The sequence below is a fragment of the Lethenteron reissneri genome, chromosome 22 (genome assembly GCF_015708825.2).
Source record: "Lethenteron reissneri isolate LAM-NWPU_2019-01 chromosome 22, ASM1570882v1, whole genome shotgun sequence".
Lineage (NCBI taxonomy): Eukaryota > Metazoa > Chordata > Hyperoartia > Petromyzontiformes > Petromyzontidae > Lethenteron > Lethenteron reissneri.
In genome coordinates this window covers 7,169,223-7,191,344 of record NC_083800.1, presented here as the reverse complement: position 1 = coordinate 7,191,344, position 22,122 = coordinate 7,169,223, and the positions used below count along the sequence as shown (strand labels likewise).

General features: G+C 46.0%; 1 protein-coding gene across 2 annotated transcripts in view; it reads right to left on the bottom strand.

Annotated features, from left to right (window-relative positions):
- Positions 1 to 10,181: 10,181 nt before the first annotated feature.
- The window catches only part of LOC133345580 (rab11 family-interacting protein 1-like), a 31,909-nt gene continuing 19,968 nt past the window's right edge, over positions 10,182 to 22,122 (bottom strand). The window contains exons 5-7 of one of the 2 annotated variants that reach the window (XM_061556486.1): positions 20,436 to 20,757; positions 15,149 to 15,293; positions 10,182 to 13,359 (exon numbers count right to left, since the gene is read on the bottom strand). In XM_061556486.1, coding sequence (XP_061412470.1) covers positions 13,114 to 13,359; positions 15,149 to 15,293; positions 20,436 to 20,757 — 713 coding nt within the window. In that variant the 3' untranslated portion in view covers positions 10,182 to 13,113. Of the gene's footprint in view, positions 13,360 to 15,148; positions 15,294 to 17,676; positions 19,741 to 20,435; positions 20,758 to 22,122 lie in introns of those variants that run through there. The other variant, XM_061556485.1, reaches the window with a different exon arrangement.

Below are 22,122 nucleotides of genomic sequence, written 5' to 3'. Positions count from 1 at the left end.
TCGCTGTTGAAAAGACCCTCTCTGAGGCGCACCGCCACGGAGCGTGTCAAATCAGCCCCTTTAGCGGCGAGTGGCTCTCCCGTCCTCACATTAAAACGCTTTATTAGCAGGGAGCGGAGAAATACAGAGGCCGCGTCTCGTATCAGACCTTACCAAAAAACGGCACCGACAGCGCTGGGAGGCGTCAGAGGCTGGCCGCAGATAAGGCTCTCAACACGGCACATTAGGCAGTCCTTAATGCGATAATAGCGGGCGTGAGAGAGGCCGATAAGCGCGCGCCTCGCTAACATCTTAGCGGACCCATTACGCCAATCTCATTACGGCATAATTAGAGGTTTAATGTATAATCATTACTTTGGGCTCCGAGAGCGTGACGAATTTAAGTTTGGTCGAGTGTGGCTGGCAGACAGAGAGAGAGAGAGAGACACTTTTTTTGGGGGTTTAAAGAAAATATAAAAACGATGCATTGCGCGCACGTGTACACACACACGCGCGCACATAGTAGACAAAGGACGCAGTTTATAATTGGCCCCTCGAGTTATCTGCATTAAAATTTTCTCCAGAGAAGTTGGTATCGTTGGGAGGTATTTAACAATCATTATTATCATTGACGGGGTGGCGCGGTGGGTTAGCGGACTGCGATGTGAACACGGCTACAAAAACATGAGTTCGATTACCGGTCACGGCTCACATCAGTGGCGAGCGATACATCTGAACCGGTCCTGGACCTCCACTGACCATCGTGGTGAAGTATGGTGAACCAACTCCCCCGAACGATGGGCTATCATCATACAGCAGTGAATTGAAAAAGGGCTGTAAGTTTTTGTTGAATATCGTAATTTTAAATTATGATACCGACCGTACACACTTGGAATAGACAACTCAGAAACAGTTGGCGCACAATTAAATAATGTCAACCGTGCATTTCATTGACTTGATAGAGGCTAAGGCAGCGGTCGGGAACCTGTGGCTCGCGAGCCATATATGGCTCTTCCGGTGACGGCATATGGCTCCCAGACAATTTTGAGTTGAAAATAATAATAATAAAAAAAGAATAATAAAATCAGTTTGGAACTGATTTTAAAATACTTGTGATATTGCTTAATAATACTGTGTCATTTTAAAGTAAACAGAAATTAGTTTTGAAGATAACATTTCTCGGGTCACGGATTCCGTGACCAGAAGTCGCATTAAAAGTAAGACATATTTAATTTATTATACGTTAAAAATACTATATGGCTGTCAATGAAATATATTTAGAAATATTTGGCTTTTATGGCTCTCCCAGTCAAAAAGGTTCCCGACCCCTGGGCTAAGGTCACGTGCTGTTTGCGAACGCCTGTTAAATGCTTACATATCACACCCTACCCACTGCTGTTCTTGACCAGGATTCTTTGAGGTTTATTGAACAATTTTAAAGCATGAACTTCAATCAAGCCCAGGTTGCTGGGATCATAGAAACAGAACTTGTTTCGGTGCCTTGCCCTGGCCTGCATTTAGTGTTGAAAAATCTGCAGGACTTCATATGCAATTTTGTACTTATAGAGTCTAATGGTTTTTGGTTGTATATATTAATATTTATTGACTTGCTTACCCTTGCTTTATTTTTCACTCCGATCGTTTTGTTTGTTCTTGTAACTTGATGATCCGCACCTACTGGACATCTGTGAAAAGGGGCTTTCACAGCTCATCGAATTCCTCCAGGATAAATAGAGATATTTATTATTATTCTGAACTTACTAACACCACCACTCTCCCAACACCTACCCATACACATCGAGACCATAACCCCCCCATTGATCCATACGGACTGCTGGGAAACAGCACCGTTGGCTACCAATTATGAAAGCGGCACTGTGCACGTGTGTGTTGGGGATGACAAAACGCCACACCTCCCCAGTCGCGTTTATCTCCCAACCACTGTGGTTTTAAACGCACTGCTTTGGAGACTAATTTAAGGCTGAGTCGACCGCGAAGAGGAGGGCCAGTCGGGTTAAGGAATCAGATGCTACTTGCTACTGATATCCGTGGCTAGGATATCGAACCTCTTTATATTCAGGTGTTATCGGCAAATTAATTGGAGTTGACATGTGGGAAGACACCGGAGTATCCAGAGACGACCCACGCGTTTCAGGGAACCAACACTCTGGCCCAGTGTTCTTCATCGCAGCAAGGCCCGCGAGCCACCGCCGGACCATGGTGGCCTTTAATGCGGCCCCTGATGTACGGCCCCCGACAATACACATCACGTGACAACAGCCCTTGTAGGCGGTGTGGCGGGCCTCACACTGATGATGTCTTATCGGCGAAAGTGTCCACCTCCCCCCCTCTCTGAAAATGAGTGAAGACCGCTGCTCTGTCCCATAGAGATGGAACACGTGGAGTCCACACTTTGCTGTGCCGCTTTCTACTGTGGCAAGCCAGGGCACGGCAGCTCCCTGATGCCCATGGCAAGGGAGTTTCACGATATTTGTGCGTGTTCTTGGTTCTTTCGGTAAAGTCACGTAGAATGGAAATAATAAAATAATAAAAATAAAACATAATTAAATAATTCCCGACAGACCTGTTCTTCACCTGAGGATGGCTGCTTGCGTTGTGGCCGAAACGTCGTGAGAATTGTATTTTATTATGTTAATTTTTATTATTTTATTATTTCCATTCTACGTGACTTTACCGAAAGAACCAAGAAGATGAATCCCTGCAGTCACGAAAGCTTTAAATCGAAAGATATTTGTGCGATCCACCAAACGTTGCCTTCGCAGTGCTGTGTAACAGACTTGCGTAGCCATCAGAGCCCACTGTATAATAAAACAATATCATTATTATTCAAAACATTCATATTCATAATTGCCAAACTAAGAAAGCCAATTTTAATATATAGCAAACACATCAAAAGTAACTTGCCGCTCGTATGCATATGAGTGTCCTTAAAAAGAAAAAATGAATAACAATGATAATAATCATACAAATACATTTGCCAATCCACTGCTGGATGAAGGCATCCCCCATTATGTGTGGGTTATGTTATATATCGAATAAATTAAAACCCGTTTCATATCTGCATTAAAATAGATTTTTTTTTTTTTGGGGAGGGGAGGGGGTATAACAGCCTATTTGACCTTCTATAGACGTATGTTAAACAGCAGCATTTGCTTAAGCAAACAAACTCTCGACTGGTTTTTGACCTTCTGGGCCTCATCAGCAGAGCCAGGTTCGCCAAACAAATATTTGCCAGCTGTGTCCGGGCAAGTGGATTTGTTTGACCATACTTGACCACGCTGGTCAGCGCTGGTTGGTGAAAGGGGCCCCAGAATTGGTTTAGATATCCGTCAGTACTGTCGTTGGCTGTGGCCGAGAATTGAACTGCCATTGCAAGGTTCATACCCCACTATCCCTCCACTCCAAGACAGCAATTAAAAGTATACGATGTCATCCCGTTGTGAATTCACTGCTGGATGGAGGGCTTTTCACGTCGTATAAATCATGGAGGGGGGGGGGGTGATTGTTTGATCTTGCTTCACCACGCTGGTCGTTGGATTTGATGTAACTCAGGTCGCCAGGTTTAAAGTGTAGTGTGCTAAGCGCTGCCCCACCACTCCACCCCAACTGCTGCCATCCTACACGCTTAAAAAACCGTCGTTCTAAACGGATTGGCCAAACGCTGCACGTGCGGCCTACATTGGAAAAATCTTGAAATGCAGTACGCCTTTCCTGGGATTTTGTTTTAATAGCTTTCAAACTATATATACACACACGCGCGCGCGCGCACATTAAAATGACGTTTAGTTATAAAGACAAACAACATTTAGAATTCAAAGCTTTCTTCACGTGAGAGCGAATTATGAATATGCCTTTTTGTAAGCAAAGTTTAAATAAAAGAAAAAAAAAGATAATCGCAATGTATTTTAATGACCTGAATTAGCGTGCAAATATATACACGGCTTCTCGGTTATAGACAAATACAATTTTCTTGGGTTGAATGCGCCATCAATAATTAAACGCGTTTTAACATGGTAAGTAATGTACAATAGAAGGCGTGCGGTTTAATGCCATATATAACCCACATTGCAATCCAACACCTGCCTATTGCCGGCATGTGTCTGCTGTCATTTATTAGCAATCGGCAAGGCTTCCTATGCAAATAACAATAATGCCATTTATTGACACAGCGTTAACCTCGTTGAGTCTCAAGACTCCCACTCAGGAGGGCCTTTTTTCATCGGTGTCGGCCAACATTGGCAACCGCACGGTGTGTTTTGAGGTTCGTTTCACCTGCTCTGACAACGTCCAATGTTTGAATAAAAAAGATACAAAAGAAAGAATTTCAACAATTCGAATTAATAACATCAATGATGACAATGCCGTTTATTTATATGCACAGGGTAAGCTTCCAGGGGTGGGGGGGGGGGGTTAGAGCCAGTCAAAATGGCACTGTGATTTATTTGCAATAGAGCTTTTATATGTGGTGAACAACAGCCATTGATGAATTTTTTTAACCATTATTATCAGATTTGATCAATCTACTGGTTGATGAAGGATTGCCAACCGTCACCACCTTGCGATGCAACAATCTGCCTTGCGCCTGCACACGAACTGAGATCCATTGCTCCATCTCCACGGTGTAGATCTTCTGTGGCTTGATAATTGTTTTTTTACCCTTTTATCTGGCAACAAAACTGACACCTTTTTTTACAAGGAGGCATGTTTGCATAGACCACAATACCTGCAGTCATAATGCAAACAAAAAACATAACTCTGATAATGTATGCACTGTCCTTGAAGTTGATTGGCGTCATCTGGTCCAACACCATGTGAGACTAGGCTCTAAGGAAAGCTGTCTCGGGTGTGGACCAATCAACTTCAAGGACAGCGCATACATGATCAGAGTTATGTTTTTTGTTTGCATTATGACTGCAGGTATTGTGGTCTATGCAAACATGACTCCTTGTAAAAAAGGTGTCAGTTTTGTTGCCAGATAAAAGGGTAAAAAACAATTATACTTTTTACTGGCAAATGAGGTTCCAATGGTGTATTCTGGGACTTGTTTCCTTAAATAATTCCAAACTCTACGTGCATTCTTCTTCATCCTCCTCCTCTTCCTCCTCTTCCTCCTCGTCTTCTTCTGTCATAAGGCGCTGTTAAAGTTGCTTTCACGAGAAAATTCACCAAAGTGAACCGTTATCAACAATGAGAATACCACGTTGGTGGGAAGGTGGGGGGGGGGGGAGTTCCTAGAGAAATCCCACCAAGACCGAAGGCGGGTGGTAACAGAGCTTTGCGTGAGACACAAACACTGCAGCATTACGATGGCTTGTAGAAGGCAACGTCCTAAGAAGGGTGTTGCCCTGTACCTGCACGGACTTCTGAGAACCTCCCCCGTGTAAAAGCGTGGTTTTGCCGCGTGCACCGTGATTGTTTTCCCAACTCAAACACACTCGCGAAGGAATGGGCAAATGACAATACAATAAAAAAAATCATGTAATGATGTTTTTTTTTATCCATTGATTGGGTTGTTCGGCCAATTCCACGAATGAGTGTATGGCTCGATCTGAGAGGAAACTGACATTTGCTGGAACAAAACCCCCCACGTAAACACACGTACGAGGAGATGACACACAGATAACACACAGCATCTTTGGCCATCTCACGAGCACGTGTCGACAACTCCAGACAAGCTCTGGTCGACATCTGAAAAATCCGCACAGATGGATTCAATACAAGGCAGTATCGCCAAAACTAAAACTAAGCTAAACTATTTTTATTTGAACAGTCAAGGCCCGCTGAGCTCTATTGGCTCTCTGTCAGATGCGACCTGGCCGGCAAATGATAGCTCAACGAATTGGCTTCGCATGTGGACATTCATAGCAGCCAGACACTCGAAACGCATGCTGAGTCTAAATGTGGAGGGGAACACGAGAGGACCTGGAGAAAAATCCACGCGACCACGGGGAAAACATAATAAGTATAACCCATAAAAACAAAGTTTTTCACTCTAAATCCTTTATATGCGTGGCGGCTAGAGTCCTCTCGTCCTCTGGCTTGAGATGGCTGCCACCTATGGGTCAGATTATTGTCTGCCAGCATTAAGCAATTGGTAATTAAATATTTAACAAATTTTCCCTAAACAGTGTAAAAATTTGGAAATTTATTTTCACGAAAATTAATTGTCACGCACAACGAGTCTGTGTGCAAAATGTCAGCTCGATTGGATCACGGGAAGTGGGTTAAAAAACGACCGAAAGATTTGCACGGTCGTAAGCAAGCAAGCAAGCACGCAAGCACGCAAGCGAACTTAATATAAAGGATTTAAAAACGTGAAAGCTTGCAAAGCGGTCTGTGCAGACCAGAATAAGGCTATGTATGTATATTTGAACTTCTTTCGCACCGTACGTAGCCAACCGTGCTAATCGGAGGTGCGGGGAAGGACAACAAACCACACTATACAAAGATCCCCCGTATAACCTTAACATACCTTTGGGGAAAGAGTGCTGTTAGCGAGCACCTATGCAGTCAGGCACGGTACACGAGGGGGTGGGTGGCCAGTACCACACCCAACCGCCTTTGTCTCTCCTGTGGCTATGTTGACACACCGCACCAGGTACTCATTGGGGGCTAAGTCGATCCAGGGAAGGATGCATAGGACCGGTTCATATAATCGTCACCGGTGTTGGCTGTGAGCCTGAATCGAACTCGGGTGGCCGCGTTCGTAACGCAGCGCGCTAACCGCTACACGACAGCTCCCCGCGAATATATATACGTAAAGAGACAAAGATCCTCCGTATAGCCTTCGACAAGACTGTTGGGGCAAGTGCTGTCAGCGAGCACACAAACACACACAGCCCGCGTTTTTAGTACTGTATATATAATGCATGATGTAAATATATATGTACACACGTGTGCCGTTTAAAAGCCCCAGGGGCCTCTGACAGGTGGTCTGAATGCGTCCCCCCCCCTCGTATTTGGACACACGAAGTGACACCTGGTTCCCTTTAATAAGAGCGGCAGAAATTTCCATCGCAGCAGCGGGGGTGGTGGTGGGGGTGGTGGTGGTGGTTGTGGTGGTGGTGGGGGTGGTGGTGGGGTGGGGGTGGTGGTGGTGGGGGTGGTGGTGGGGTGGGGGTGATGGGGGTGGTGGTGGTGGTGGTGGTGGGGGGAGTAGGGGTGGTGGTGGTGGGGGTGGTGGGGGTGGTGGTGGTGGGGGTGGTGGGGGTGGGGGTGGTGGTGGTGGTGGGGTGGGGGTGGTGGTGGTTGTGGTGGTGGGGGTGGTTGTGGTGGTGGTGGTGGGGGTGGTGGTGGGGGTGGGGGTGGTGGTGGTGGTGGTGGTGGGGGTGGGGTGGTGGTGGGTGGGGGTGGTGGTGGTGGGGTGGTGGTGGTGGTGGTGGGGGTGGTGGTGGTCGGGGTGGTGGGGGTGGTGGTGCGGTGGGGGTGGTGGTGGTGGTGGGGGTGGTGGTGGTGGGGGTGGTGGTGGTGGGTGGTGTTGGTAGGGGTGGTGGGTGGTGTTGGTAGGGGTAGTGGTGGTGGGGGTGGTAGTGGTGGGGGTGGTGGTGGGGGTGGTGGTGGTGGTGTTGGGTGGTGGTGGTGGGGGTGGTGGTGGTGGTTGTGGCCCTGACGCTACCATCACAGCTGGCGCGTGATCGTGAGCGGAGTCACGTGGCTCCGCTCGCTGTTGTGCTCTCGTCCTGGTCAGAGCGAACCGAGGTGAAGTGAGAATCGAGCCAGACCGACGTCTACACGCGCTGACACCTCGACACAAGAGAGAGGAGTTGGGGAGGGGGGGTATTGGTTAACTCGGGACATCAGAAGCCATTCAGAGCTGAGATTTCTCCGTTATTGACAATGGCAGGGAGCCCCCCCCCGTATCGTTTGAGTCTTAATGGGGTGGCGTATCTATCCACTGTCCTCTGGCCCCGTGTATTATAGGGGAGACGCGTTTACGCACAGGTTATGTATACAGGGCACATATGATACGAATGAGGGGGGGGGGGAGTGCGTAGGACAGAGGAAGACGCCACAACATCGCCTCCGGTGCAAACACATATACTATTACATTTAAACGGCCTCTGAAACACTATCTAGTGTTTTAATGAACTTCGCCGAGGCTTAATAAGATGTTTAAATATACACAGACGCAATTGTTCTGGTTGTGTGATGCGCACGCGCGTCCTTGCTTTCGGCTATTGGCGGAGTGAAAGCGACGGATGATATTACAAAAGTCACCGAGTCAAATATACACACATATATATGGAGCGGTGGGTGCAGTGGTTAGCACGCTTGCACGATGAACTGTGGTGAGCCGAGTTGCGAGGTCTCGGTCACGACTAACAAAACTGGCGAGTTATATCCCATCCAGTTCCAGCCACCCCCTCTCCCCTCTCGCCTCTTTATCAAAACGCACTGACCAGCGTGGTGAAGTATGGCCGAGCAAACCTCACAACCTACATGGGTGTAGGGAGGCCGACATCCATCGGTGTATTAAGGGCTGTAAATATGAATACACCGAGTCAAACACGGTGTTGTTAGTTTAACACGTAGGCTTTCGCGACCAATATTATTCATAATCAACGTTTTTGGGTTTAGATCGCGTTATTTATGTGTCGTAACCCTCCACCACCCGACACGGCCAATCAGTAAAAAAGTGTCACGTTGAACTAATTGTCTTTTGTCAACGTGACACTTTTTTACTGATTGGCCGTGTCGGGTGGTGGAGGGTTACGACACATTTATAAATAACGCGATCTAAACCCAAAAACGTTGATTATGGACGGTGTTGTTACGTTGTCGCAATCGGACGGGCACATGTCATGGAAATGTGTCATTTACACCACTCCCTATTGGTTGAACATGGAGACACGTTGGCTGCTCACAATAGTCTATTTGCTCCGTTTCCTCCAATATAATAAAACTCCAGTGTTGAACGAAGCAGTCACGTATGAAACGTACATTTCTAATAGGCTGCATCTACACAACCCTTTAATCAACCCACCGCATGCTCATGCCGCGCTTGTCTCCGTGGGTCTCTTATGACCAGAACATCGCCACTCCATAGTCACTGTGCACTGCTGAAAATTGGTAGCGTAGACAGATGGACAGAGCCACAGGGCCTTGGATATTGCTGCCCTGCGCTGATGACAGCATAGCCTCGCAGCAAACACGGGGCGCCCAAGCAGGGAGATGTTGACTACCTCGCCTGGTATGCAGGAGGTCGTGGGTTCGATCCCGATCCCGACCCCGACGCCTGTACATTTCTGAGTTTTAATGTTCTCCCCGTGGTCACGTAGGTTTTACAACGGGTCCTCCGGTTTGTCCCTTCACATTTAGAAACATGCGCTTGGAGAGGACAATATTTGTCTGCTATAAATGTCCACATAAGCCACTTCGTTGAGCTGTCATGTGGTCAGGCCGCTTCTGAAAGAGACGTATATAACTCAATGGGCCTTACTTGGTAAAATAAAAATAGTATTAGTATATTACATCTGCGTTTCATAAGCTCGGTCACCCATCCAAGCACTATCCAGACACAGCTCTCTTTAGCTTTTGAGAAGGGATGAGATTGGGGGTATTCCAGGCAATTCAGCTACAGCTATCAATGGCACAAGCTACAGCACTGCAGCCGTTGGATTTACTGGTAGGAACCACCTGGTTCCACCAGCCCATAGGGGATTATTGTGTCCGTCCGTCCGTCGTGCATCCAAAAATGGGAGGGGTGGGGCTGGGTGGGGAGGGGCTGGGTAGGGAGGGGCTGGTCACCCCGTGGTGCCCTTATAAAACTCAACGTTTAACCTACTCACGCCGGCTTGTGCCCGCCCTCACAGTCGGCCATATTTGCGGAATACACCACGCCGCCGTTGACCCTGGCCATTGAGCGAGCAACCCAACGTTCCTACCAGCTCCCTCCGCAGCAGGAATGTTTTGTTGTGCGAAAACCACCCCTCGTGATTCCGCGTCACAACAATCCACCTAGCACCTGCACGCGAACCGATTTCATGGTTCCATCTCATAGTGGACGTCCTCTCGGGCGAGTTCCCTCCCTTTGCTGCCACTCCCTGTCGCTATTCTTGACACTCTTTCCATCTAGTGATGTGTCAGACAAAGCACACTTTATTAACAATATGTATAACCTCCACATGTTCCTATTTGTCTCTCAGTGCAAATCCGCAACAATCGAGGACCCGTAACAGCCATTTTACAGAATAAAATACTTTATTAATAATAAACCACTTTCCAACATACCTCCTTCACCATATTGTGACTAAGATCCAATCGATATTTGTCCATGCATAGGTTGTGTTACAAACGCCATACGTCCGATATGAAGGCACTCAATATACAAGTAATTATTTAATCGTTTCATGTTATTGTAGGTCATTTGGCGTGAGTCATCAATTAGAGGGAAGACTACAGTCAACTTTTAAATAGAGTTGTACATTAATATTGTGTACTTGCAGAAACTACGCCTACACGTCCACCGAATTTTAAATATTTATATAATTTCTGTGAAAGGATATATTTCCTAAGCAAACGATACTTGTGCTAACGACAATTATAAGCATTTTAGGAACATAAGAATATACAGAAATTACTTCAGAAACCAACGGAATGTTCTCCACGCTCGAAAGCAACATTTGAACTTAACAAAGGAAATTATTGGGAGCCAATAGAAATCTCTCAAATGACTACATTGGTTGAACTCAAATTGAATTTCATTTTTGGTTTAATGAACAAGCAAGAAACAAAACCAGTGTTTGTACAATATTAAGTCAGGATTTATTTTGCCTCACACTTCCTTTGATTTGTAATTAATCTCATTATAGTCATGTATATCACGTGAAGGCTTTATTTGAAATGTCATCCGTACGAAACATTTAAATGGCAATCGATGAAAAAAATGCCATCCGTCTGCATGCCAAAAATCAGCTTGTTTTTCAAATGACTTTGCTGAAGGGTGCACCGAGTTTGCTTCCACGGATAATAATTTTCACCGGTTTAACCACAAATACAAACCAATATCCTGTACGGTTTTGAAAAAAAAATCCCTCAAGTAAGCAAACACGGACTCACGTACACAGAGAATCTCTGACATTATGCAGCATGAACATGCACATGCCACGTGGGTTGGGACACGATGTTTTTTTTGCCAAAAAAGCCAACGCTGTATGAGGAACCTGATGGCAATAGTCGAGATGTAATCTCAGTAGACGCATACCTTTTTTCTCTGTACCAGCCAAACAAAGTTCATTTTGCTCTTACAAGTGTGAGACAAAACCGAACACTGAAAGTACAAAACCCGTAAGGTAGTGAGACAAAGTGAACACACAAAACTATTTCTAATTATTATTAGTGTTTTATGAGATTTCTACTGGCCCCATATGCCAGTCCAGCACTCCAGTGTCTTTCTGACATGTCACAAACAGCACAATTGCAACCACGCCACCAATTACAGACATATCGTCAGCCTACACTGTAATATACCGTATACATGTAACAGAAGTCTGTTGTTATTTCTTTTTATTCATGGAATTCATTTAAATATCAGTAATGTAAGGTGAAGCCAGTGTATAATTTTTAGTGCGACAAATCTTGCACTTCATTCTTCAAGGCTTTTGTGCAGGAGGCCACTTTACTTAGTAATGAGGCAAAACATTCCAACGTGATCCCCCGTTGTTGGAGAGCAACCGCAATCAGACGCACTGGAGGAAATCTCAGCATATGCTTTACAAATTGCATGGGGTGCTAACAGTTAATCCGTAGCGCAACAGAACCAAGGCGGCGCTCAAAACAGTAGTTGAACAAAAACAAATCACCATCAGCATTCGGTGAACTCAAGAGAACAGCATATTGGACGTTGTACTAACAGTGCATAATTATCAAGAGAGCCCTTTGGTATATAACATTCCAGGATAAAAATTAATTGCATCTGCACGAAGACCACTGTGCACCCTTTGTCATCATCATTGTTACACGACGGTTACACAATTTGTATTTTTGGGATAGAGGAAAAAAAAAACCCCTTACATTTCATCAGATACGCCAAATTTTAAGACTAAATGCTGAAAGAACGAGTTTTTATACGTTAATCTTTGTGAGATTTAAACCCACAAATTATTGTTTTAATCAAAACGTGCAAGGAAGCAGGATACAGTATTTGAATCTTGGAAGAATGCCGCACACCCCGCGCACCAATTTCCCCAGTGAGCATTCATTGTCAGTGGTCGCGCCAGCGTTTTAAAAACTACCACCGCCCCCACCCAGTGTCTCGCGACATGCGCTGTGAAGGCACCGTTTATAATTGCCAACGCGGCGCGCTGCTCCGCACAGCACGCTTCACAGCGAAACTTCGCGGCTGCATCCTCCCACAGCCGATTAGAGAGTCGGGAGCGGCCGTGTGGTCACCACAGGGGCAGGCACAGAAGATTATCTCACAGAGAGAGGGGGTTTCCAAGGCGCGGCGGAGCCGAGGTAAAGGGAAGGAAGGTACGAAAGAGAGAAAAACAGGAGCTGTTTGAAGAGTGGCGGAAGAGAAGGGGCAGGAGGCTGGTGGCTTTCAAGGGACAGCCGCTCAGCTCAGCACCTGCAGCGCTCAACCCTATCGCCGTCTCCACTGTACGTCTCAGCACCACCTGCACAGCTCGCAGGGGGATTAGGGATTGGTTTGGGGCGCCCCCCCCCCCCCCCCCTGCTACTTAACCACGCTCCTTCTTGAACTACTAATTTTACGACATTGCAATGGGAGAGCATCATGCCAAGAGGAGTTTCTCCGTTGAGCTCAGCGTGCCCTCGATGGTGCTCGCCCGAGAATTTGTCAATTTCTAAGCCGAGGCTGAACAAAAAAAAAAAAACTCACCACCATCATCATTAGCACTGCTTACAACAGAATTACAGTGCAGTAAGCTAGCGTTTTGGGGCAATGGCTCTCTGCTCTGGATACACACAATTATTGCTTGTTTGTTAAAAAGACAGCATTGATGGTGACGGTGGTGAGGTTTTTACCAGCCTGGGCTCGTAACACCACTGCCAACGTAGTCGACCGACGTCACGTGTCTCTTTCACGTGGGACAAATAAAGAAGGGTGACACGTGTGGGATGGGATGGCGTCAGAGGTGAACCTCTGCAAGGTCACCACACCCGACCGGCCTTGCGGCCCGCGCCGCGCTCTGGCTGCCGCAGGATGGCGGGGGTTTCCTCGATGACGCGCACCAGCAGGTTGTCGATGTAGTCCTCCATGGCGTGGATGCGCTGCTCTCGGTCCACCAGCTCCGCCTGCTGCCGTGTCAGCAGCTGCACGAGCTCGGCACGCGTCAGGTGCGCGTAGGGCCCTTCGTCCTGGCCTCCCTGGCTCTCGCGCATCTCCGTCGCCAAGTCCTTTATGCGTTTTTTTTTTATTTTAAGCCACGGCCGTCCGTGGGAGAGAGAAGATAGGGGAGGGGAGAAATGGGTAAGGTGGATGGAGTAGGGGGGGGGGTAAAAAAACAAGTTTTGTTGATAAGACGGAGCACGACGAATTGCATTGATCGATGTCCAAGACGAATCGCTTTTATGGTCGGGAATGAAATGGTCAATGAAAATCCATCAGTTTAGAGTTATGGCTCAGCTACACCAGAGGCAGTTCAAAACAGAAAAAATGAAAAGTGTTTAGCGGACAGCTGCAAATGTCAGTTTTATAAACTGCATAATAACAGCGAAAGAAAATGCCATGAAACAACAGTGTGTATCTAATGACAATAAGCAGTGTGTAAATGGTGTTGTTTCCCCCATGATCACCAGTCTGCTTGATATGACCATTTTCCTTTTTTTTATAACTGTAGTCCTGGCAAATTAGCTTACAAATTGTCAGGTGCTGATGGAGTAATTTCTAAACAAAACATGCATCAACACTCTTTGTAATTATTGCTTGTTTGTCAAAAGGCAGCATTAATGTGTTACTTTAATTCGAACAACGTAGTGTGCGTAAACACCGTTTTATGAAATGCTTCAAAAGTGTTTATTTATTTATTAGAGACGATGCACAAATTGTCAGCTTTAAAGCAAAGGCACAACAAGAATCGCCATTGAAACACGCAATTAAATGATCCAAATGCCAAAGCCAAAAATATCAGCCTTTTTGCTGCCACTTAAAATATTTTAAGCCACGTGACGCCCGTGCTAAAAGACAGCCCGAGGTTAAAAAACGCTCATATTAACGGTTTAGCATAGTTTACTATTATGTTTAAATTGTAACTAAATCCCATGCTTTTATTACAGCAGCATTGGACTTGCAGCTCATCACAGTTGGCTCAAAGTCTGTCAGCTTATCGGGCCGTGGACAGAAAATCCAGCCATGCCTCGCTAAAACGAACATTCCACGGGGCATTTGCCTCCCTCACCAAACGTATCATTGTCTCTTCTCACCTACTGCTGCATGTGCCTAAATGCCTCTGAACGATTCGACCAATTTATCTCGTTCCTGGCACTCATGTGAGATATATATTTGTACAATTTGGCCATCAAAGAATAGCTGCAGGCAAAGCTAGAGAAGGACCATCTCATTATGAGAATAATAACTTGAATTATTGCAATTTTCTCACAACTGTTCTGACCGGTGAATTGCAATGCGGGCCCCCTACTTTGCACACTGCACGCAAAGGTGTAAAAAGAACGATTTTCAAAGTGACTTATTAAACTAACACAACTGTAGATATGAACAAAACCCTTTGCAAGTAAATATAGCCAACACAAAGAAAAACTAAGACTTATCATGTACTTTAGTAAAATGTGGGGCTTTTTTACAGTTGAAATTTAGTTGCAAATAATAACTATTAAATGCCACATTGATGAAGTCCACACGCAGGACTGCCTTGTTGGGCCACTGCCCAGTCTGCCCATTAGAGGCGGAAAACCTTTTCATTGCCGAAGGCCAAATAGGACTTTCAAAAACCTTTGATGGGCCATGCATTAACACGGACCTCAGTCACTCTTGTTGCTCAACGAGTGTGGCTACGATGTTTGCAGGTTGGATAGTTTGTGGACCGTTTCCATGTCGTAGGCCATGGGCCGTAAAGCATTTAAGTCGCAGGCCCTACCGCCGTATGTTACCCTGCCCCTGGAACACACGGTCCCTTGTCCATCAGGAGTTCACAGCCCGAACGCCACCACCGTGCTTGGCCGCCCTCACCTTGTCGTTCATCCGTAAGCCGCCGGGCACCGCCGGTGCCGGCCGCTTGCCTTGATTTCTTGTCTCCCTCGGGGCTGCAACAGGGCTGGAGTTGGAGGGAAGTTCCACTGCCCTGATTCGCATGGGCTTGATGGGGTGTGGTGTGCTGGTTTTGCAGCGGGGTGGGTGAAATCAACAAAACGTTAAAGAGAAACGAACACAGGGCACACAATCCAAGCGATCATGCTTTAATGCAGCCAGCGAAAAAGGATCAGGCATGTAATGATGCGTCAATTAATCATTGAGTAAATTATCACAATACATGCATCGAATCGTGTGTGTGTGAGAATCACGTTGTGAGAATCGATGTTATCATTCAGGCATATTACATGCCAATGGCATGCGATTGTTACCCTGAGGCTAAAAGAGCAAATATAACTTCGTAAACAATAATGTACAAGAGATAAATCAAATAAATAACTGATAGTTGAATGTAATCACAAAGATTCCAAAGAACACAGGATGAGATGTTATTATCCTTTGTGCAAGCACTTCCAAGAGTTCATGAACAGTGAGCCTGGTGAAATTTGGGGAGCGCATCGTCAGTAGTGAACCTTTGGGTCCTAGGGTGTTTCGGCCTTTCATACTATACACCCTCCCCAAAGGCGGCCAGCGACAGGGTGATCAATCCTACGCTTGCGTCCCATTCCCAATTAGTCATAGGAGTTGCCTTGTTGTTGGTAGCCAACATCCCAACGACAAAATAATTGACAATTCATCGAATCGCACGGAGAAAATCGTTACATGAATAAAGAAATATTCATATCACTCCAAGATTACTTTCACATTTGATTTCCCAAAAAAATCCCCCAAAACAAGTAAAGAAAAACAGTTGGAATAACGAATAACTACAAACAGCAATATTCTGGACAGGGGGAAAGAATGTTAGTAAAACCCAAGAAGTAATCAAGAGATGAAAACAAGGGAGCAGAGAGAAAGAGTGTGCGGAGGATGGCGATGACAGGCGGAGCGATGTAGAGATTTGTGCAGTGTCAACTTCACACCACAGCCGGCCAGCGAAAAGCCTGCCCCCCCCCCCCCTATCAGCTGCGGCTATTGTAAAACACCAAGAGTAAGTGTCAAAACAGCGGGAGCACGTGCCTGCTCACCACACCCGGGAGCTCGTCATTTGCAATTCCACAGACAATAAGTCCCCCTCCATTCATTGCCACGTGCCATGTGGATTGGAGACACAAGGGGACTTGAGTTTGGTAATAGCCGAACAGTGTTCGACTGGCTTCTTCAATTACTGCTTTAACTATTTTCTGAAAGGGCTGTCCCCGAATTGCACCCGAGGGTGGGGAGATTGCCGGGTGAGTTTACACGAGTTTGCCACGTGCCGTTTCCAATTGCTCTTTGATGCGGCACGTCATTGTGTACTAATACAGCGTCTGCCACCTGGTGCACAATGCCTTGTTGCCTAAAAATGTTATTAATCCACATAACCTGGTTAAGTGTTATGATAATTACTATTTTGGCACTCCCGAGTGCATAAAATGACAGCGTAGCCTCGTACGAGTTTGGTAAACATGCTCTTGTTTTGTAAACTGTTTCTGAATTATATTTACATATAGACGGCCGACACCGAGGCAGTTGGCTGATTAAATGCTTGATTAATGCCTTGAGCCCCAAGGGCTCACAAATACAATGACCACAGAAGCACTGGCGTGCAAAGCAAGCAGCTTAGAGGCGCACCCAAGCCCTGCTTGTTAGTAACATGACCTGATTTGTCCCTAGGAGACCCATATGTCTCACCTGTTCCGACTGTTGATGTCTGCCAGGTGGACTCGTGCTACGCTGGCTGCTTGGGCCTCACCCTCGGACTCACAGTGGGGTTCAGAAGCTACAGGAGCAGCACCAGATTTAGGAGCAGACTTGTGGTCCAAAGCAGGAAAAATGTCAGCCGAGGACCCGGAGGTTGAGACGTTAAAGCAAGCGGCAGTATTGGACAAAGGTGAGCTGGAGGCTGCTGTAGGTAACTTGTTGCTTGTGCCGAATTGGTCTTTGGTGCCGCCCCACATATTATCCTTGGCAGAAAAAAGGCCAGCAGGTGATGGAGCTGGCTCCGTTTTTTCCCCAAAGGTTGCTGTAATTACGTCGTCCATGTCGTCTTCATCAAGAACCAGAACCTTGAGCGTTTTCTTGGTCTTGGCTTCAGGATCTGCGGGGCTCTGCTTTGGTACTGGAGGGCAAGATGCAACTAGTGGTTGCGTGGGTTTGGAATCCGTCAGCGGCACACGGGCTGATGCCTGTGGAAAGCCTTTTGTTTTACCTCCTTCGGGAGTGGGGCTCCAGACAAGGGCCTCTACCTTCTGCGTAGGCAGTGACTGTGCTGGGCTCTTGTCCTCAGCGATGGGAGGCCGTGATTCCACAGAGGGTTTATTACTTTCCTCAACAACATTGCGGAGGGTCTTAGGGCTTGGGTTCAGCTTCTTCACGGTGGGATTTAGTGGAAGCCTTCTTCTGCTGTACATCATTTTCAGGTCTTTCAAAAGGAGAGAGCGAAGGGTCTTCTTTTGGGCGATTTTTTGACTGAACAGATGACATCACTTCAACAGAGGATGATGGCAGTGTTTTGGTAAAGCTCTTCTCACTGAATGGTGGACTTGGCTCGGCACTCCAAGGATCCAGACCTTCTTTTAAATCATCGCACTCCTCTGGTTTCAATTTAAGCACCATCTTAGCTGCAGATGTCTTACTTTGTGCCAAAGGTTTTGGCATTTCTTACTTTATGACTAGACAGTTCAATTGAATCTGTTGTCGGTTCAGTCTGCCAATTGGCTATGTTGCTGGTTTCTTTTGAACCCAAAATTTGACTATCTTTGACTGATGGCTTCACAGATGTGGAAGAGGACTTTTGTGCGATCTCTGGCACATTTGTGACACTCTGTTCAATTATGGGTTGGCTATCCTTCACACTTTCCAGCTGAAAACCTTCGCTCAAGTCACTGGACTCATTTTCCACCTTGTTAACAGGAGATTTTTCACTTTTGTCCAAGTGTCCACGTGTTTTGACTTTTGAATCCAATGCCTCAATTGTATATTTTACAGGTTCACTTCGATCCTGACTCTTGGTTTTGGTGGGCTCCACCACCAGGTTATTACTCTCTCGATCAAACTTAGGCTTATAAGATACATCCTCAATACATGAAATTGATTCTGTGCTTAGAGTTACAGTTTCTGCTTGAGGCTCTGACATCTTAATGTCATCACAATTGTTTTCATCATCATCATCATCATCATCGCTCAGTTCCTTTACATATCGACTTTCTGACTCCTGAAAAGCACCAAAGCCTAAGGTTTTGGTTAAAGACATGTGGTCTGCAGACTTTATTGATGCAGACTTGCTTCCCAAAGAAAAATGCTCTGCTGTCTTTGTAGGAGTTGGGCTGGTATTACTGCTAGGAGGTGATGACTTTGAAAATAACTCCACAGGAATAGTTTTTACATCATTATCGTCATCATCATCATCATCTGCTACAAACATATGCCCTGTAGACTTCACTGATGCAGATATGCTTTCGAAAGAAAAAGGCTCTTCTGTTTTGGCAGGAGTTGGGCTGGCATTACTGCTAGGAGGTGACTTCTTCGAAAATAATTCCACAGGACTAGTTTTTACGTAATCATTTTCTTTGTCTACAAAACCACTGGGATCGTCGACAGCTGGGAACCCGACACTGCTCTTTCCTATATGGAAGGGTGATTCATCTGGAACAGAAGGCATTTTAAAATCATCATCAATAGACTCGCTGAATGTTTTAAATGCTGCATCTGCATTTAGGTCTACACTCTTCTTGGGCTCAACGTCAAATGCAGTCTTCTCTGGCAGAGGCAAAACACCTCTCAACACACGATCAGAGGGAGGTTTAACAAGTTGCCCAAGGTCAGCTTCTGCTGGATTGACCACCTCGAATGTCTGGGGCAGAATCACTTCCGTTTTGTCCTCTGGTTTGATCCTCCGTGATGGAACTGGAGGAGGAACCACTGTGTCCGGAGTGCTGTGGCTTTTCGGCTCCTTTGCTCGTGGTTTCCTTGCTACTGGTTTTGGTGGTTCCACATCTTGTTCAGCTTCCAAGTCCACCAGAGGAGTTTCCTTCACGACACGTGAGCTCTTGCCAGACTTTTCTTCAGCTGCCACAGGCTCAACAAAAGGGTCCCTTGGAGGATCTTTCCGTCCCACATGTTTCTCTTCAACTTTCGCAACCTCAATGCTTTGAATTGAAGTAGCTTCTTCGTCAACAATGGATGGCGGCGACTGATCTGCTTGACCGCGTCGAGAACCCATGAGGGCCTTTACCAGTTGAGAAGAAGCTGACCTATCAATGCGTTTGAAAGTCGGTTCTGCCCTTTCCCCCGAATGTTCAAGACTGCCAGGAGATTGTTCCCCGTCATACGTCATATCTAGACCTACATTGTCAGATGCTTGCGAGGTGCGAGCAGGGTGCAGCTTATCAAAGACAGCAGGAGGAGATGATAAGGAGGAGCTGAAAGTAGGAAAGGAGGCACTGAGGGAGGGAACTGGGTTGATTTCAGCCTGAGGAGACGTGTTCCGTCTGCAGGGAGAACAAACGAGACGCTGCCTTAGACTAACCGGATTGTGCCGCAACAATCCTGCAATGTACGCTTGAACTTACACGTCACGAATTAGAACTGCAAAGCAATTAAATTTAATGGAAATGCATTTTGTGTTCTACATGCTGTGTAAAATGCAGTGTAGATGATCAGAAAAGTAATCTCCTAATTGCCTTAAAGTGTATTATATTGTATTCAAGTCCAAATGGCAGACTTCTGGGAAAGCAAAACTTGTTTCTTCAAGACGTAAGCTTCCAGGGGAGAAGAAGTCACGCTGCACAAGACGGATGACGAAACATGAGCAGTTGCTCATCAAATGCAGAGCTACACGAAGGTGCGCGTAATTATTTTAAATTATAAACGCCGCCGCAGTCAAGATGACAGACGGCCCAAAACGGCGAGCGACACATGGCAAAAATCGCCTTAGGACATGCACGGCGGATTTAGTCCAATTTACACTTTGCAGAGTGTGAATAAACTCATTTTACATCGAAATCAAAACACGCCGAAAAACGTATCCTTAATTTTAAAGCGGCTTGTTGTTGACCTGAAAAATGGCAGCAGTAAAACCAACAAAATTCGGGAGGTAGATGGAGGAACTGGGGGGGGGTGGTGGTGGTGGTGTAGTGGTGGGGCCCCCCCGGACAGCTTTCAACGGCGCAGGGACAGCACTCACCCTGGCTTCGTCACAGTTTCCGTGTCATTGCCCTCCATGGTGAACGGGTTAACCGCCACGCTGGGCCTTGGGCTTTCCCGCGTCGCCACTTCCTCTGCCGGGTGCTTTGTGGCGGCCGGCAAGCTCTCGGGGGCGGACTCTGCCTTGCTGTCTGGCGTCGAGAAGAAAGGCAGCTTGAGCTTCTTGCCCGACTCTTTCTTGGGCTGTTCCGCATCCGCGTGCTTGGACTGCTCGGGCACCTTGGGCGGTTTGCTGGACGACTTGGTGAGGCTCGGCAGGGAGAACCCTGAAGAGTGACTTTTCTTTTCCTCCGATTTTTTTGCTGCGGGAGAAACAGATGCCCCAAAGGGTTTTTTTTTTTTTCCTCCCTCCTGTTCTTTGTTTTAATTGCGGTCAACAAGAACAAACCACTTCTGAGTGTTCTAAAAACTGACTGTGTACGGAAATGTAGGCCTGTGTTATAACATTAATTAGCCAATGTATCTACTCGCAAAAATACACGTAACTTTGCTCAAAAGAACAATTTGACATGATATACCATTACAAACCTGAGATAGTGAAAGTCAGTTTGCGTGTATTCGTTGGCAAGCAAGAAACGACGCATCAATTACAAATGATTGTTATGCTGACAATAAATGCACTGAAGTGTAAGAATGATGAACGATTTACGATTTAACACGCAGGTTTTCACGACCAATATCATCCATAATACAGGTTTTTTTGGGTTATATCACATATATATGTGTCGTTAAACCAGCCACCACCCGACAGCCAACTAGTAAGGTTTGTCACGTAAACAGAACATGCCAATTAATTACTCGTACAGCACACCAGTGTGTTGGAGAGCCAAGCCACAACATTTACAATCGGAGTACGACGTTTCGTCAGTAATTACAACTAGCTTCATCAGGCGACAGCCAGATTTGTGGAGAAGTCCACCTGTTTCGTTCCTTAAATAGAGGGGTAGATGTGATGACAACACTTGTGTGCTCTTCGTGTGCCAAGTCGGGGGGGGGGGGTTAATGAATCAACTGACATTATGCATGCACATTATGCGAGTCCATTTGATCTTGTACTTCCTATCCATTGTGTCTACTAAAATAGCCTTACCAACGGTAATCCCTAATGAAGTATCGTTGGCCTGTATAGGCATGCATTTAAACGCCTATCTGAACGCAGAGTCACACCATGACCACGCACAGAAATCCGATCTCATCAAGACGCTAATTCATTGGGCTAAGAAAGTGTCAGATGGTGATAGCCTGGGAAGTGAAATTAATCATGTTAAAGAAGCGCTGCAATTGAACGGTTACAATGATGCACAAATCAACAGGGCATTGAATGTCAAAACCAAATCAAATGACACGAGCATTTAAACTGCCCAAGTAATTAAAACTATTAAAATACCGTACATTGTGAGAGTAACTGATAAACTAGCCAGATGTTTGGAAAAACAAAACATCCGAGGCTTGGTAAATAAAATACAGAAATTAAGATATGGCACAAAAGATGTATTACCGAATCTATCAACAGAAGGTGTGTACCGGATTAATTGCACTTGTGGCAAATGCTATATTGGGCAAACAGGAACAGTGATCAGCATGAGACCAAAGAACCCCTACGAAATATTAAATACTCCCAAATACAACTGCCAGCAGTAGCAGAACATACGTGCCAAGAAGGACAC